The sequence below is a fragment of the Carcharhinus amblyrhynchos genome, unplaced genomic scaffold (assembly GCF_965287045.1).
Source record: "Carcharhinus amblyrhynchos unplaced genomic scaffold, sCarAmb.v2.hapA scaffold_76, whole genome shotgun sequence".
NCBI classification, from domain to species: domain Eukaryota; kingdom Metazoa; phylum Chordata; class Chondrichthyes; order Carcharhiniformes; family Carcharhinidae; genus Carcharhinus; species Carcharhinus amblyrhynchos.
In genome coordinates, this window is record NW_027649816.1 from 650,576 (window position 1) to 670,000 (window position 19,425).

The window sequence follows — 19,425 nt, forward strand, 5'->3', positions numbered from 1 at the left end:
TTTTGAAAATCTAAATACACTACATCTACAGGTCTCCCTCTATCTACTCTCCCTGTTATATCCTCAAACTATTTGAGCAAATTTGTCAAACATGATTTCACTTTTATAAAACCATGTTGACTAGGTTTGATTATATTCGGCTTTCCCAAATGATTAGCTATTTCCTCTTTGATTATTAGCTGCAGTGTCTTGCCAATAATAGATGTGAAACAAACTGGCCTATATCTCCCTGTCTTCAGCCTTTCTCCCTTTCTGAACAAGGGCTGTTTTCCAATCTTCTGGTTCCCTCCCGGATTTTAGTGAATTCGGAAAATTTTCAACCAATGGGTCCAAAGATGTGCAGATTAGGTTGATTGGCCATGCTAAATTGCCCCTTTCATGTCCCGGGGTGTATATGTTAGAGGGATTAACGGGGTAAATACGTGGGGTTTCGGGGATAGGGCCGAGGTGGGATTGTTGTTGGTGCAGACTCAATGAGCTGAATGGCCTTCTTCTGCACTGTATGGTTTCTATGATTTCTAGGGTCTCTGCAACCACTTCCTGTGCCCAGTAAGAACCTTATACGTTTCCATGAGATAACCCCTCATTCTACTGAATTCCAGTGCATACAGGTTCAGTTGTCATGATCTCTCCTCAGATGACAATCCTGCCATCCCAGGAATCAGCCTGATGAAATTTTGCTGCATTCCGTCTATTGCAAGTATGTCCTTTCTTACATAAGGAGACCAAAGCTGCATACAATACTCACAGATGTGCGCTCACTAAGGTCCTGTTCAGCTGCAGTAAGACATGCTTGCTCCAATACTCAAGCTCTGTTTTGCAATGAAGGATAATATACCATTTGTCTTCCTAACTGCTGGCTGTACCTACATGCCTGCTTTCAGTGACTGGCGTATCCACAAAGATTGACAAAGAAGTTGATAAAGGAGGGTAGGAGAAACTATGAAGCTGGGCTAGTGCTTAATATAAAAAAGGATAGCAAGAGTTTTTATAAATATATAAAAAGGAAGAGGCTGGCTAGGGTGAATGTTGGTCCCTTAGAGGATGAGAAGGGGGACTTAGTGGTAGGGGATGGGGATATGGCTGAGGTCCTGAATAACTTTTTTGTTTCTGTCTTCACGGAGGAGGACGTGAATAATTTGCCGGGTGTTAGAGATGGAAAGGCGGTAGGACTGGAGGGTCTTAATGACATTACTGTTACGAGAGAGGCGGTGCTCGACAGACTGGAGGGGCTGATTGTGGACAAGTCGCCAGGACCGGATGGAATGCATCCGAGGGTTCTGAAAGAAATGGCGGAGGTGATAGTGGATGCCTTGGTGGTTATTTTCCAGACGTCGCTGGATTCCGGGGAAGTGCCAGAAGATTGGAAAGCGGCTAATGTTACGCCGTTGTTTAAGAAGGGTGCCGGGCAAAAGGCGGGGAATTATAGGCCGGTTAGTTTAACGTCTGTTGTAGGTAAAATGTTAGAATCCGTCATCAAGGAGGAAATAGCGAGGCATCTTGAGAGGAATTGCTTGATAGAGCAGATGCAGCACGGTTTCGTTAAAGGGAAGTCGTGTCTGACAAATTTACTGGAATTCTATGAGGATGTGTCTAGGGCGGTGGATAGAGGAGAGCCGGTGGATGTGGTCTTTCTTGATTTTCAGAAGGCGTTTGACAAGGTACCTCACAAGAGGTTATTGCAGAAGGTCAGGGGGCATGGAGTTGGGGGTAGGGTGTTAGCGTGGATAGAGGATTGGTTGTCAAATAGGAGGCAGAGAGTGGGGGTCAATGGATGCTATTCGGATTGGTGGATGGTGACTAGTGGAGTGCCCCAGGGGTCGGTGCTGGGGCCTCAGCTATTTACCATTTATATAGATGATCTGGAGGAGGGAACTGAGTGTAGGGTGTCGAAATTTGCTGATGACACCAAGATTGGTGGAACGGCAAATTGTGCGGAGGGTGTGGAGAGTCTACAGAAGGATCTAGATAGGCTGGGCGAATGGGCCAGGAAATGGCAAATGGAATTTAATGTTGGCAAGTGCGAGGTGGTCCACTTTGGTAGGAATAATGGTAGGAAGGATTATTACTTACGTGGTGAAAAACTTCAGCAGGTGACGGTGCAGAGGGACCTTGGGGTCCTTGTGCATGAGTCGCAAAAACCCAGCTTGCAGGTGCAGCAGGTGGTCAGGAAGGCGAATGGGATGCTGGCCTTCATCGCGAGGGGGATTGAATATAAAAGTAGGGAGGTCTTGCTGCGGCTGTATAGGGCATTGGTGAGGCCGCAGCTGGAGTACTGTGTGCAGTTTTGGGCGCCGTACTTATGCAAGGATATTTTGGCCTTGGAGGGAGTGCAGAGGAGGTTTACTAGGCTGATGCCGGAGTTGAGGGGGTTGAACTATGAGGAGAGGCTGAATAAACTGGGCTTGTACTCGTTAGAGTTTAGAAGAATGAGGGGAGATCTCATTGAGACGTATAAGATGATGAATGGGATGGATAGGATAGAGGTGGAGAGACTCTTCCCGCTCAAAAAAGACAGTAGGACTAGGGGGCACAGCCTCAAAATAAAGGGGGGTTGGTTTGGAACGGAGTTGAGGAGGAACTTCTTCACTCAAAGGGTGGTGAGTCTCTGGAATTCTCTGCACGTTGAAGTGGTGGAGGCTGCCTCGCTAAATATTTTTAAGACGCGGGTTGATGGGTTTTTGATAAGAGAGGGGATTAAGGGTTATGGGGAGAGGGCGGGAATGTGGAACTGAGCCACGACAGATCAGCCATGATCTTATTGAATGGCGGGGCAGGCTCGAAGGGCTAGATGGCCTACTCCTGCTCCTATTTCTTATGTTCTTATGTGACTTTGTACATCAACATTTCCCAATCTATCACCGTCTAATGATGAGTGTTTGTTCTTGGAAGGTGATTGTATTTTTGGATGACCTCAACATGCCAGCAGTTGAACAGTACGGTGCACAGCCTCCACTGGAACTCATTCGACAGTTCCTCGACCTCGGAGGATTCTTCGATATTCAGAACTTCAAGTGGTTGGTATGTCCCATGCCTTGTTTCCTGATTACTCATTGGGTAAAGTTCTTCCCCCGTGAGGATAAAAGTCCAAGGAATGCATTTTGGAAGGTCTAATAAAGATAGGAAATATACAGTAAATGGCAGAAACCTTCAGATCTTGATAGGTAGAGGGATCCGGGTGTACAGGTACACAGGTCATTGAAAGCGGCAACGCAGGTAGAGAAGGTAGTCAAGAAGACATAAGGCAAGCATGCCTTCATTGGCCAGGGCATTGAGTTTAAAAATTGGCAAGTCATGTTACAGCTTTATGGAACATTAGTTAGGCCGCACTTGGGATATAGTGTTCAATTCAGGACGCCACACTACCAGAAGGATGTGGAGGCTTTGGAGAGGGTACAGAAAAGATTTACCAGGATGTTGCCTGGCATGAAGGGCATTAGCTATGAGGAGAGGTTAGAGAAACTTGGTTTCTTCTCACTGGAACAACGGAAGTTGAGGGGCAAGCTGGTAGAAGTCTACAAGATTATGAGAGGCATGGACAGGGTGGATAGTCAGAAGCTTTTTCCCAGGGTGGAAGAGTCAATTACTAGGGGGCACGGGTTTAAGATGTGAGGGGCAAGGATTAAAGGAGATGTACGAGGCAAGTTTTTACACAGAGGGTAGTGGGTGCCTGGAATTCACTGCAGGGAGAGGTAGTAGAAGCGGATGTGGAATGACTTTTAAGGGCAGCTTGACAAACAAGTCAGTAGGATGGCAATAGAGGGATATGGTCCCTGGAAGGGTAGGGGTTTTAGGTCAATCGGGCAGCATGGTTGGTGCAGGCTTGGGGTGCCAAAGGGATTGTTCTTTGTTCTTTGATGTGAATGGAATGGGACAAGAATGAAGAAGATCATTAAACCTATGAATTCTGTTCCAGTTATTGACCAGCAATTTGCCTAACTTCCTCTACTCATTCCCCAGTCAAAGGGGAAATTCTCAAACACAAGTCGAAATTTGCTTTTGGGAACTGAATACGGAATCAGCTTCCAGCACATTTTAACATAGAATCCAGAATTACATCAAACTGCAAAACAATTGTTCCACATCACACACTGAGACATATACTCCACATCACACACTGAGACAAATACTCCACACCACACACTGAGACAAATACTCCACATCACACACTGTGACAAATACTCCACATCACACACTGTGACAAATACTCCACATCACACACTGTGACAAATACTCCACATCACACACTGTGACAAATACTCCACACCACACACTGAGACAAATACTCCACATCACACACTGTGACAAATACTCCACACCACACACTGAGACAAATACTCCACATCACACACTGTGACAAATACTCCACATCACACACTGTGAGACAAATACTCCACATCACACACTGAGAGACAAATACTCCACATCACACACTGAGACAAATACTCCACATCACACACTGAGAGACAAATACTCCACATCACACACTGAGAGACAAATACTCCACATCACACACTGAGACAAATACTCCACATCACACACTGAGACAAATACTCCACATCACACACTGAGAGACAAATACTCCACATCACACACTGTGAGACAAATACTCCACATCACACACTGAGAGACAAATACTCCACATCACACACTGTGACAAATACTCCACATCACACACTGAGAGACAAATACTCCACATCACACACTGTGACAAATACTCCACATCACACACTGTGAGACAAATACTCCACATCACACACTGAGAGACAAATACTCCACACCACACACTGAGACAAATACTCCACATCACACACTGTGACAAATACTCCACATCACACACTGTGAGACAAATACTCCACATCACACACTGAGAGACAAATACTCCACATCACACACTGTGACAAATACTCCACACCACACACTGAGAGACAAATACTCCACATCACACACTGAGAGACAAATACTCCACATCACACACTGAGACAAATACTCCACATCACACACTGAGAGACAAATACTCCACATCACACACTGAGAGACAAATACTCCACATCACACACTGAGACAAATACTCCACATCACACACTGAGACAAATACTCCACATCACACACTGAGAGACAAATACTCCACATCACACACTGTGAGACAAATACTCCACATCACACACTGTGACAAATACTCCACATCACACACTGAGAGACAAATACTCCACATCACACACTGAGACAAATACTCCACATCACACACTGAGACAAATACTCCACATCACACACTGTGACAAATACTCCACATCACACACTGTGAGACAAATACTCCACATCACACACTGAGAGACAAATACTCCACATCACACACTGTGACAAATACTCCACACCACACACTGAAACAAATACTCCACATCACACACTGAGACAAATACTCCAAACCACACACTGAGAGACAAATACTCCACATCACACACTGAAACAAATACTCCACATCACACACTGAGACAAATACTCCACATCACACACTGAGAGACAAATACTCCACATCACACACTGAGAGACAAATACTCCACATCACACACTGAGACAAATACTCCACATCACACACTGTGACAAATACTCCACATCACACACTGTGACAAATACTCCACATCACACACTGAGACAAATACTCCACATCACACACTGAGAGACAAATACTCCACATCACACACTGAGACACAAATACTCCACATCACACACTGAGACACAAATACTCCACATCACACACTGAAACAAATACTCCACATCACACACTGTGACAAATACTCCACATCACACACTGTGACAAATACTCCACATCACACACTGAAACAAATACTCCACATCACACACTGCGACAAGTACTCCACATCACACACTGAGACAAATACTCCACATCACACACTGCGACAAATACTCCACATCACACACTGAGACAAATACTCCACATCACACACTGAGACAAATACTCCACACCACACACTGAGACAAATACTCCACATCACACACTGAGACAAATACTCCACATCACACACTGAGACAAATACTCCACATCACACACTGCGACAAATACTCCACATCACACACTGAGACAAATACTCCACATCACACACTGAGACAAATACTCCACACCACACACTGAGACAAATACTCCACATCACACACTGAGACAAATACTCCACATCACACACTGAGACAAATACTCCACATCACACACTGAGACAAATACTCCACATCACACACTGAGAGACAAATACTCCACATCACACACTGAGAGACAAATACTCCACATCACACACTGAGAGACAAATACTCCACATCACACACTGAGACAAATACTCCACATCACACACTGAGACAAATACTCCACATCACACACTGAGAGACAAATACTCCACATCACACACTGAGAGACAAATACTCCACGTCACACACTGAGACAAATACTCCACACCACACACTGAGACAAATACTCCACATCACACACTGAGACAAATACTCCAAATCACACACTGAGACAAATACTCCACACCACACACTGAGAGACAAATACTCCACATCACACACTGAGACAAAGACTCCACATCACACACTGAGACAAATACTCCACACCACACACTGAGACAAATACTCCACATCACACACTGTGACAAATACTCCACATCACACACTGAGAGACAAATACTCCACACCACACACTGAAACAAATACTCCACATCACACACTGAGACAAATACTCCACATCACACACTGAGAGACAAATACTCCACATCACACACTGAGAGACAAATACTCCACATCACACACTGAGACAAATACTCCACATCACACACTGAGACAAATACTCCACATCACACACTGAGAGACAAATACTCCACATCACACACTGAAACAAATACTCCACATCACACACTGAGAGACAAATACTGCACATCACACACTGAGACAAATACTCCACATCACACACTGAGAGACAAATACTCCACACCACACACTGAGAGACAAATACTCCACATCACACACTGAAACAAATACTCCACATCACACGGTGAGAGACAAATACTCCACATCACACACTGAAACAAATACTCCACATCACACACTGAGACAAATACTCCACATCACACACTGTGACAAATACTCCACATCACACACTGAGACAAATACTCCACATCACACACTGTGACAAATACTCCACATCACACACTGAGACAAATACTCCACATCACACACTGTGACAAATACTCCACATCACACACTGAGACAAATACTCCACATCACACACTGTGACAAATACTCCACATCACACACTGAGACAAATATTCAACATCACACACTGTGACAAATACTCCACACCACACACTGAGACAAATATTCAACATCACACACTGAGAGACAAATACTCCACATCACACACTGTGACAAATACTCCACATCACACACTGAGACAAATACTCCACATCACACACTGTGACAAATACTCCACACCACACACTGAGACACATATTCAACATCACACACTGAGAGACAAATACTCCACATCACACACTGTGACAAATACTCCACATCACACACTGAGACAAATATTCAACATCACACACTGAGAGACAAATACTCCACATCACACACTGTGACAAATACTCCACATCACACACTGAGACAAATACTCCACATCACACACTGAGAGACAAATACTCCACATCACACACTGTGACAAATACTCCACATCACACACTGAGACAAATACTCCACATCACACACTGAGAGACAAATACTCCACATCACACACTGTGACAAATACTCCACATCACACACTGAGACAAATACTCCACATCACACACTGAGAGACAAATACTGCACATCACACACTGAGAGACAAATACTCCACATCACACACTGTGACAAATACTCCACATCACACACTGAGACAAATACTCCACATCACACACTGTGACAAATACTCCACATCACACACTGAGACAAATACTCCACATCACACACTGAGAGACAAATACTCCACATCACACACTGAGACAAATACTCCACATCACACACTGAGACACAAATACTCCACATCACACACTGAGACAAATACTCCACATCACACACTGAGACAAATACTCCACATCACACACTGAGACAAATACTCAACATCACACACTGAGAGACAAATACTCCACATCACACACTGAGAGACAAATACTCCACATCACACACTGAGACAAATACTCCACATCACACACTGAGACAAATACTCCACATCTCACACTGAGAGACAAATACTCCACATCACACACTGAGAGACAAATACTCCACATCACACACTGAGACGAATACTCCACATCACACACTGAGACAAATACTCCACATCACACACTGAGAGACAAATACTCCACATCACACACTGAGATGAATACTCCACATCACACACTGAGACAAATACTCCACACACTGAGAGACAAATACTCCACATCACACACTGAGAGACAAATACTCCACATCACACAGTGAGAGACAAATACTCCACATCACACACTGAGAGACAAATACTCCACATCACACACTGAGACAAATACTCCACATCACACACTGAGACGAATACTCCACATCACACACTGAGAGACAAATACTCCACATCACACACTGAGAGACAAATACTCCACATCACACACTGAGAGACAAATACTCCACATCACACACTGAGAGACAAATACTCCACACACTGAGACAAATACTCCACATCACACACTGAGACAAATACTCCACATCACACACTGAGAGACAAATACTCCACATCACACACTGACAGACAAATACTCCACATCACACACTGAGAGACAAATACTCCACATCACACACTGAGAGACAAATACTCCACATCACACACTGAGAGACAAATACTCCACATCACACACTGAGACAAATACTCCACATCACACACTGAGACAAATACTCCACATCACACACTGAGACAAATACTCCACATCACACACTGAGAGACAAATACTCCACATCACACACTGAGACAAATACTCCACATCACACACTGAGACAAATACTCCACATCACACACTGAGACAAATACTCCACATCACACACTGAGACAAATACTCCACACCACACACTGAGAGACAAATACTCCACATCACACACTGAGACAAATACTCCACATCACACACTGAGACAAATACTCCACATCACACACTGAGACAAATACTCCACATCACACACTGAGAGTCAAATACTCCACATCACACACTGAGACAAATACTCCACACCACACACTGAGAGACAAATACTCCACATCACACACTGAGACAAATACTCCACATCACACACTGAGACAAATACTCCACATCACACACTGAGACAAATACTCCACATCACACACTGAGAGACAAATACTCCACATCACACACTGAGACAAATACTCCACATCACACACTGAGAGACAAATACTCCACATCACACACTGAGACAAATACTCCACATCACACACTGAGACAAATACTCCACATCACACACTGAGACAAATACTCCACATCACACACTGAGAGACAAATACTCCACATCACACACTGAGACACAAATACTCCACATCACACACTGAGAGACAAATGCTCCACATCACACACTGAGAGACAAATACTCCACATCACACACTGAGTAAATACTCCACATCACACACTGAGAGACAAATACTCCACATCACACGCTGAGACGAATACTCCGCATCACACACTGAGAGACAAATACTCCACATCACACACTGAGACGAATACTCCGCATCACACACTGAGAGACAAATACTCCACATCACACACTGAGAGACAAATACTCCACATCACACACTGAGAGACAAATACTCCACATCACACACTGAGAGACAAATACTCCACATCACACACTGAGAGACAAATACTCCACACACTGAGACAAATACTCCACATCACACACTGAGACAAATACTCCACACCACACACTGAGAGACAAATACTCCACATCACACACTGAGAGACAAATACTCCACATCACACACTGAGAGACAAATACTCCACATCACACACTGTGACAAATACTCCACATCACACACTGAGAGACAAATACTCCACACACTGAGACAAATACTCCACATCGCACACTGAGACGAATACTCCGCATCACACACTGAGAGGCAAATACTCCACATCACACACTGAGAGACAAATACTCCACATCACACACTGAGAGACAAATACTCCACATCACACACTGAGAGACAAATACTCCACACACTGAGACAAATACTCCACATCACACACTGAGACAAATACTCCACATCACACACTGAGAGACAAATACTCCACATCACACACTGAGAGACAAATACTCCACATCACACACTGAGAGACAAATACTCCACATCACACACTGAGACAAATACTCCACATCACACACTGTGACAAATACTCCACATCACACACTGAGAGACAAATACTCCACACACTGTGACAAATACTCCACATCACACACTGAGAGACAAATACTCCACACACTGAGACGAATACTCCACATCACACACTGAGACGAATACTCCACATCACACACTGAGAGACAAATACTCCACATCACACACTGAGAGACAAATACTCCACACCACACACTGAGAGACAAATACTCCACATCACACACTGAGACAAATACTCCACATCACACACTGAGAGACAAATACTCCACACACTGAGACAAATACTCCACATCACACACTGAGAGACAAATACTCCACATCACACACTGAGAGACAAATACTCCACATCACACACTGAGAGACAAATACTCCACACACTGAGACAAATACTCCACATCACACACTGAGAGACAAATACTCCACACACTGAGACAAATACTCCACATCACACACTGAGACAAATACTCCACATCACACACTGAGAGACAAATACTCCACATCACACACTGAGACAAATACTCCACATCACACACTGAGACGAATACTCCGCATCACACACTGAGACAAATACTCCACATCACACACTGAGACAAATACTCCACATCACACACTGAGACAAATACTCCACATCACACACTGAGAGACAAATACTCCACATCACACACTGAGACAAATACTCCACATCACACACTGAGACAAATACTCCACATCACACACTGAGAGACAAATAGTCCACATCACACACTGAGACAAATACTCCACATCACACACTGAGAGACAAATACTCCACATCACACACTGAGACAAATACTCCACATCACACACTGAGACAAATACTCCACATCACACACTGAGAGACAAATACTCCACATCACACACTGAGACAAATACTCCACATCACACACTGAGACAAATACTCCACATCACACACTGAGAGACAAATAGTCCACATCACACACTGAGACAAATACTCCACATCACACACTGAGAGACAAATACTCCACATCACACACTGAGAGACAAATACTCCACATCACACACTGAGACAAATACTCCACATCACACACTGAGAGACAAATACTCCACATCACACACTGAGACAAATACTCCACAGCACACACTGAGACAAATGCTCCACATCACACACTGAGACAAATACTCCACATCACACACTGAGACAAATACTCCACATCACACACTGAGACAAATACTCCACATCACACACTGAGACAAATACTCCACATCACACACTGAGACAAATACTCCACATCACACACTGAGAGACAAATACTCCACATCACACACTGAGACGAATACTCCACATCACACACTGTGACAAATACTCCACATCACACACTGAGAGACAAATACTCCACATCACACACTGAGAGACAAATACTCCACACACTGAGACAAATACTCCACATCACACACTGAGAGACAAATACTCCACATCACACACTGAGAGACAAATACTCCACACACTGAAACAAATACTCCACATCACACACTGAGACAAATACTCCACATCACACACTGAGAGACAAATACTCCACATCACACACTGAGAGACAAATACTCCACACCACACACCGAGAGACAAATACTCCACATCACACACTGAGAGACAAATACTCCACATCACACACTGAGAGACAAATACTCCACATCACACACTGTGACAAATACTCCACATCACACACTGAGGCAAATACTCCACATCACACACTGAGAGACAAATACTCCACATCACACACTGAGACAAATACTCCACATCACACACTGAGACAAATACTCCACATCACACACTGAGAGACAAATACTCCACATCACACACTGAGACAAATACTCCACATCACACACTGAGAGACAAATACTCCACATCACACACTGAGGCAAATACTCCACATCACACACTGAGAGACAAATACTCCACATCACACACTGAGACAAATACTCCACATCACACACTGAGACAAATACTCCACATCACACACTGAGACGAATACTCCACATCACACACTGAGACAAATACTCCACATCACACACTGAGAGACAAATACTCCACATCACACACTGAGACAAATACTCCACATCACACACTGAGACAAATACTCCACATCACACACTGACACGAATACTCCACATCACACACTGAGACAAATACTCCACATCACACACTGAGAGACAAATACTCCACATCACACACTGAGACAAATACTCCACATCACACACTGAGAGACAAATACTCCACATCACACACTGAGACAAATACTCCACATCACACACTGTGACAAATACTCCACATCACACACTGAGAGACAAATACTCCACATCACACACTGTGACAAATACTCCACATCACACACTGAGAGACAAATACTCCACATCACACACCGAGACACATTCTCCATACCACATCAAAAATTGGTTTTCAGATCTTCACTCACAGACCTCAGCCTCTGTGTCTGTTCAATGTTCTATCATGGGCATTGAATCTCAGGCCTTGCTGCCCCTCTCATTCTTGACAAGGAGGTGACAATACCATTTACTGGGTACCTTGGCATCCCCTGTTGGGCCTGCCAACGAGGTCTCAGATCTTTGGGCTCAAGTCTCCACCGTAGGGTTCCTTATGGGCTGGTGTATAATTTCAATGTATTTATGTGCCTGTGTGACAATATCTCAGTGTTTCTTCTGTCCTTTCCACCAGCGTGTGGAGGATGTGACACTAGTGGCAGCGTGTGCCCCGCCGCTTGGTGCTCGCACTGAACTCAGCCAAAGACTCCTCAAACACTTCAGCATCTTCACACTGCCTCAGCCTCCCATCCAGTCACTGCAGCACATCTTCCAGGTAAGAGGCCAGCTCAGTACCAACTGAACCAGTGTTAGACAGAGTAAAGCACCCTCTACACTGTCCCTCATCAAACACTCCCAGGACAGGTACAGCACGGGGTTAGATACAGAGTAAAGCTCCCTCTACACTGACCCCCCATCAAACACTCCCAGGACAGGTACAGCACGGGGTTAGATACAGAGTAAAGCTCCCTCTACACTATCCCCATCAAACACTCCCAGGACAGGTACAGCACGGGGTTAGATACAGAGTAAAGCTCCCTCTACACTGTCCCCCCATCAAACACTCCCAGGACAGGTACAGCACGGGGTTAGATACAGAGTAAAGCTCCCTCTACACTGACCCCCCATCAAACACTCCCAGGACAGGTACAGCACGGGGTTAGATACAGAGTAAAGCTCCCTCTACACTGTCCCCCCATCAAACACTCCCAGGACAGGTACAGCACGGGGTTAGATACAGAGTAAAGCTCCCTCTACACTATCCCCCCATCAAACACTCCCAGGACAGGTACAGCACGGGGTTAGATACAGAGTAAAGCTCCCTCTACACTGTCCCCCATCAAACACTCCCAGGACAGGTACAGCACGGGGTTAGATACAGAGTAAAGCTCCCTCTACACTGTCCCCCCATCAAACACTCCCAGGACAGGTACAGCACGGGGTTAGATACAGAGTAAAGCTCCCTCTACACTGTCCCCATCAAACACTCCCAGGACAGGTACAGCACGGGGTTAGATACAGAGTAAAGCTCCCTCTACACTGTCCCCATCAAACACTCCCAGGACAGGTACAGCACGGGGTTAGATACAGAGTAAAGCTCCCTCTACACTGTCCCCCATCAAACACTCCCAGGACAGGTACAGCACAGGGTTAGATACAGAGTAAAGCTCCCTCTACACTGTCCCCCCATCAAACACTCCCAGGACAGGTACAGCACAGGGTTAGATACAGAGTAAAGCTCCCTCTACACTGTCCCCCAATCAAACACTCCCAGGACAGGTACAGCACAGGGTTAGATACAGAGTAAAGCTCCCTCTACACTGTCCCCCATCAAACACTCCCAGGACAGGTACAGCACAGGGTTAGATACAGAGTAAAGCTCCCTCTACACTGTCCCCCCATCAAACACTCCCAGGACAGGTACAGCACAGGGTTAGATACAGAGTAAAGCTCCCTCTACACTGTCCCCCAATCAAACACTCCCAGGACAGGTACAGCACAGGGTTAGATACAGAGTAAAGCTCCCTCTACACTGTCCCCATCAAACACTCCCAGGACAGGTACAGCACGGGGTTAGATACAGAGTAAAGCTCCCTCTACACTGTCCCCCCATCAAACACTCCCAGGACAGGTACAGCACAGGGTTAGATACAGAGTAAAGCTCCCTCTACACTGTCCCCCCATCAAACACTCCCAGGACAGGTACAGCACGGGGTTAGATACAGAGTAAAGCCCCACATGTACAGTCACATTCTCAGACTCAGATCACTGCTGGAATTTACCCCCTCCCCCAGCACCACCTCCTGCCGCCCCGCAAAACATCAGATCCCCTCCCCCAAATTCCCACCCGCACCATCCCCCTGCCTCCCCCGAACCCCCCAAACCCAAACATCTGTTCCTGGCATCCCCAGCTCCCACATCTGCCCCCCCACCAGCAGCACAAATAACCAAATCTCGCTCCTTCCCATAGAATCATAGAACCCTACAGTGCAGAAAGAGGCCCTTCGGCCCATCGAGTCTGCACCCGAACACAATCCCACCCAGGCCCTACCCCCATATCCCCACATATTATACCCACTAATCCCCCATGACATGCCCACTGGAGTCTCCCCCTGCCCAGAATGGTACCAAAAAGGCAGTGCCAACCTGTGCAAAGGGACAAACCACAGGGCATTGCCAGCACACTACTCTGCCATAACCCCCCCCCCCCCCACCCCACCCCACCCCACGGAGGTTATACTCACCATTTCAGCTGCAGGAAGATCATTGCGACGTCTCAAACCTGGGTGAACCTGTTATAAACTGTGATAATGTAATGTCAGATTGGCGGGGGCGCGGAGGGTGGTGGAATTTACAGTGAGGGTGAATCTACCGGAGGGGTTGGGGAATTCTACAGTGGGGAGAATCTATTGGGCAGGGGAATCTGTTGGGGGGGATTCTACAGGGGGGTCATATATGGCAGGGTGAATCTACGGGGCGGGGGTAGGAGTGGTGGCCTGCCCGGTGCAGCTCCTGGCGTGCCCTCCTGCACCCTCCATTGGACCAGAGTTGATCCAGTGGCTTGATGGTAATGGTTGAGTGGGGTTATGCTGGGCCATGAGGTCGTAGATTGTGCTGGAGTACAGTTAGAACATAGAACATTACAGCGCAGAACAGGCCCTTCGGCCCACGATGTTGCGCCAACCAGTTAAAAAACAATGACCCACTAACCTAAACCAATCCCTTTTCATCCATAAACCTATCCACGGATCTCTTAAACGCCCCCAAACTAGGCGCATTTACAACCGCAGCAGGCAGGGCATTCCAATCCCTCACCACCCTCTGGGTAAAGAACCTACCCCTGACATCCGTCCTATAACTACCCCCCCTTAATTTAAAGCCATGCCCCCTCGTGCTAGCTTTCTCCGTCCGAGGAAAAACGCTATCACTGTCCACCCTATCTAAACCTCTAATCATCTTATATGTTTCAATAAGATCCCCTCTTAGCCGCCTTCTTTCTAACGAAAACAACCCCAAATCCCTCAGTCTCTCCTCATAGGACCTCCCCTCCATACCAGGCAACATTCTGGTAAACCTCCTCTGCACCCTCTCCAAAGCCTCCACATCCTTCCTGTAATGTGGGGACCAGAACTGCACACAGTACTCCAAGTGCGGCCGCACCAGAGTTGTGTACAGTTGCAACATGACGTTGCGACTCCTAAATTCAATCCCCCTACCAATAAACGCCAAGACACCGTATGCCTTCTTAACAACCCTGTCTACTTGATTCCCAACTTTCAGGGATCTATGTACACATACACCTAGATCCCTCTGTTCATCCACACTATTCAAAGTCCTCCCGTTAGCCCTATAGTCAATACATCTGTTATTCCTTCCAAAGTGAATTACCTCACACTTCTCCGCATTAAACTCCATCCGCCACCTCTCAGCCCAGCTCTGCAACCTGTCCAAGTCTCCCTGCAAACTATGACACCCTTCCTCACAATCTACCACACCTCCGACTTTGGTGTCATCAGCAAATTTACTAATCCACCCAACTATACCCTCATCCAGATCATTAATAAAAATTACAAACAGCAGTGGCCCCAAAACAGATCCCTGAGGCACACTACTCGTAACCGAACTCCATGACGAATATTTACCATCAACCACCACCCTCTGTCTCCTATCTGCTAGCCAATTCCTGATCCAATTTCCTAGATCACCCCCAATCCCATACATCTGCATTTTCTGCAGAAGCCTACCATGGTGAACCTTATCAAACGCCTTACTAAAATCCATATATACCACGTCAACTGCCTTACCCCCATCCACCTCTTTGGTCACTTTTTCAAAAAACTCAATAAGGTTAGTAAGGCACGACCTACCCGCTACAAAACCATGCTGACTATCTCCAATCAATTCATTACTCTCCAAATAACTATAAATCCTATCCCTAATAATTTTTTCTAAAACCTTGCCCACAACAGAAGTGAGACTCACTGGTCTATAATTCCCAGGGAAGTTTCTGTTCCCCTTCTTAAACAATGGGACATTCGCTATCCTCCAATCTTCCGGCACTATACCAGAGGCCAACGACGACCTGAAGATCAGAGCCAGAGGCTCTGCAATCACTTCTCTTGCCTCCCAGAGAATCCTAGGGTAAATCCCATCCGGACCAGGGGACTTATCTATTTTCAATCCCTCAAGAATATCCAGCACATCCTCCTTATCAACTGTAATACTGTCTATTCTACTCCCCTGCAACCCAGTGTCCTCCTCAGCTATATTCTTGTCCCCCTGCGTGAACACCAAAGAGAAATATTGGTTCAATGCCTCTCCAATCTCTTCCAGTTCCACACATAACTTCCCTCTGCTGTCTATAACTGGCCCTAATCTTGCCCTAACCAACCTTCTGTTCTTGACATACCTATAGAACGCCTTAGGATTCTCCTTAATCCTATCAGCCAAAGTCTTCTCATGTCCTCTTTTAGCCCTTCTTAACTCACTCTTCAACTCCCTCCTAGCCAATCTAAAGTTTTCTAGTGCACTACCCGAGCCCTCAAGTCTCATCCGAACATAAGCCTCCTTTTTCTTTTTAACCAACGAAACAACTTTAGTGCACCACGGTTCCCTAGCCCTACCAAATCCTCCTTGCCTGACAGGGACATACCTATCACGGACTCGCAGTAGCTGCTCCTTGAAAAAACTCCACATTTCGGACGTTCCCAGTCCCTGTAGTCTCCTAGTCCAACCTATGCTTCCTAATTCTCTCCTAATGGCCTCATAATTACCCTTCCCCCAGCTAAAACAAGTGGCCCGAGGTTCATGCCTATCCCTTTCCATCACTAAGGTGAACGTAACCGAATTGTGGTCACTATCACCAAAATGCACACCAACTTCCAAGTCTAGCACCTGGTCTGGCTCATTTCCCAGCACCAAATCCAATATAGCCTCACCTCTAGTTGGCTTATCTACATACTGACTCAAAAAACCCTCCTGCACGCTTTGTACAAAAACTGACCCCTCTAACGAGCTAGAGCTATAACAATTCCAATCAATATTAGTAAAGTTGAAGTCCCCCATAACAATTACCCTATTACTTTCACTCCTAACCAGGATCGTCTCCGCAATCCTTTCCTCAACCTCTCTAGAACTTTTAGGAGGTCTATAAAAGACTCCCAACAGGGTGACCTCCTCTCCTATTTCTAATCTCCGCCCATACTACCTCAACAGACAAGTCCTCATCAAACTTCCTCTCTGACACTGTGATACAGTCCCTGACCAATAATGCTACCCCTCCCCCCCTTCTACCTCCTTCTCTACTCCGACTGAAGCATTTGAACCCCGGGACCTGCAACAACCATTCCTGACCCTGCTCTATCCATGTCTCTGAAATGGCCACAACATCAAAGTTCCAGGTACTGATCCACGCTGCAAGTTCATCCACTTTATTGCGAATACTCCTCGCATTAAAGTATACGCATTTCAAACCCTGCTCCGCCCCACCCCCACGGTGCCGTGCCTTGCATTCCCCATCTATGCTCCCCTCACTTTCACCCCCTCTACTCAGGATCTGCTGCTGCTGCTGTTGATGGCCCACAGCATCTCATGGATGCCCAGTCTAGGGTTGTTAGGTCTGTTTGAAGTCTGTCCCATTAGGCACTGTGATAGTGCCACACAACATGATGGAGGTTATCCTCAGTGTCTCCACAAGGGTTGTGCAGTGGTCACTGTTATCAATCCAGTGGGGGGGGAATATACTGCGGGGGGTTAATATGTGGTGGGAGTGATTAATGAAATGTAAATATATTGAAATGAATGTCAGTCAAGCTCATGCCTGTTATGGGTGTGAATCTCGTTATGAAACTGACGAGGGGCAGCAAGAATTCCAAGTTGTGATTTCACTGGTGTGGATTTGTGACTTATGGGGCTTCGCAGAACCTGAGGCCCGGCTTCTGTTCCCTGGGATGGCTCGAGATTATCCCCAACATTTCAAAATCAAATTTCACTTTTCTTCAAAGTCAAGAACTCACATGACTGTTCCCGGCAAAGTCCCTCAGGACAGGTACAGTGTGTACACCTATGTCAGGCAGAGCAAGCAATATTGCAGTGGTGTGATCACAGGCTTGAATTTGTTCAGCTGGTGACACATGTTTGTCAGCACTCATTTGCCATTCTGGTTTCATCAGGTACAAATTGGCTGTCACCTGCAGAGCAGAAACTTCATGCCAATTGTACGGAACTGCCAAGACCTGTTAGTGATGGCAGCAATTACCATTTATTACAAGATGTGCCATCAAATGCTGCCCAGTCCAGTCAAACCACACTACACTTTCAACATGCGGGACCTTGCTAAAGTAAGTAATCCAGATCATCATCAATAGTTACGTAATGTCAACACTGCTCAGTAC

General features: G+C 45.8%; 1 protein-coding gene across 1 annotated transcript in view; it reads left to right on the forward strand.

Moving 5' to 3' along the window:
- LOC145337798 (dynein axonemal heavy chain 6-like) overlaps window positions 1-19,425 on the forward strand; it is a 785,492-nt gene that overhangs the window by 487,967 nt on the left and 278,100 nt on the right. Inside the window, exons 45-47 of the mRNA XM_080182651.1 lie at window positions 2,893-3,021; window positions 13,167-13,307; window positions 19,204-19,371. Of these exons, the coding sequence (XP_080038777.1) occupies window positions 2,893-3,021; window positions 13,167-13,307; window positions 19,204-19,371 (438 nt within the window). The remainder of the gene's footprint in view (window positions 1-2,892; window positions 3,022-13,166; window positions 13,308-19,203; window positions 19,372-19,425) is intronic.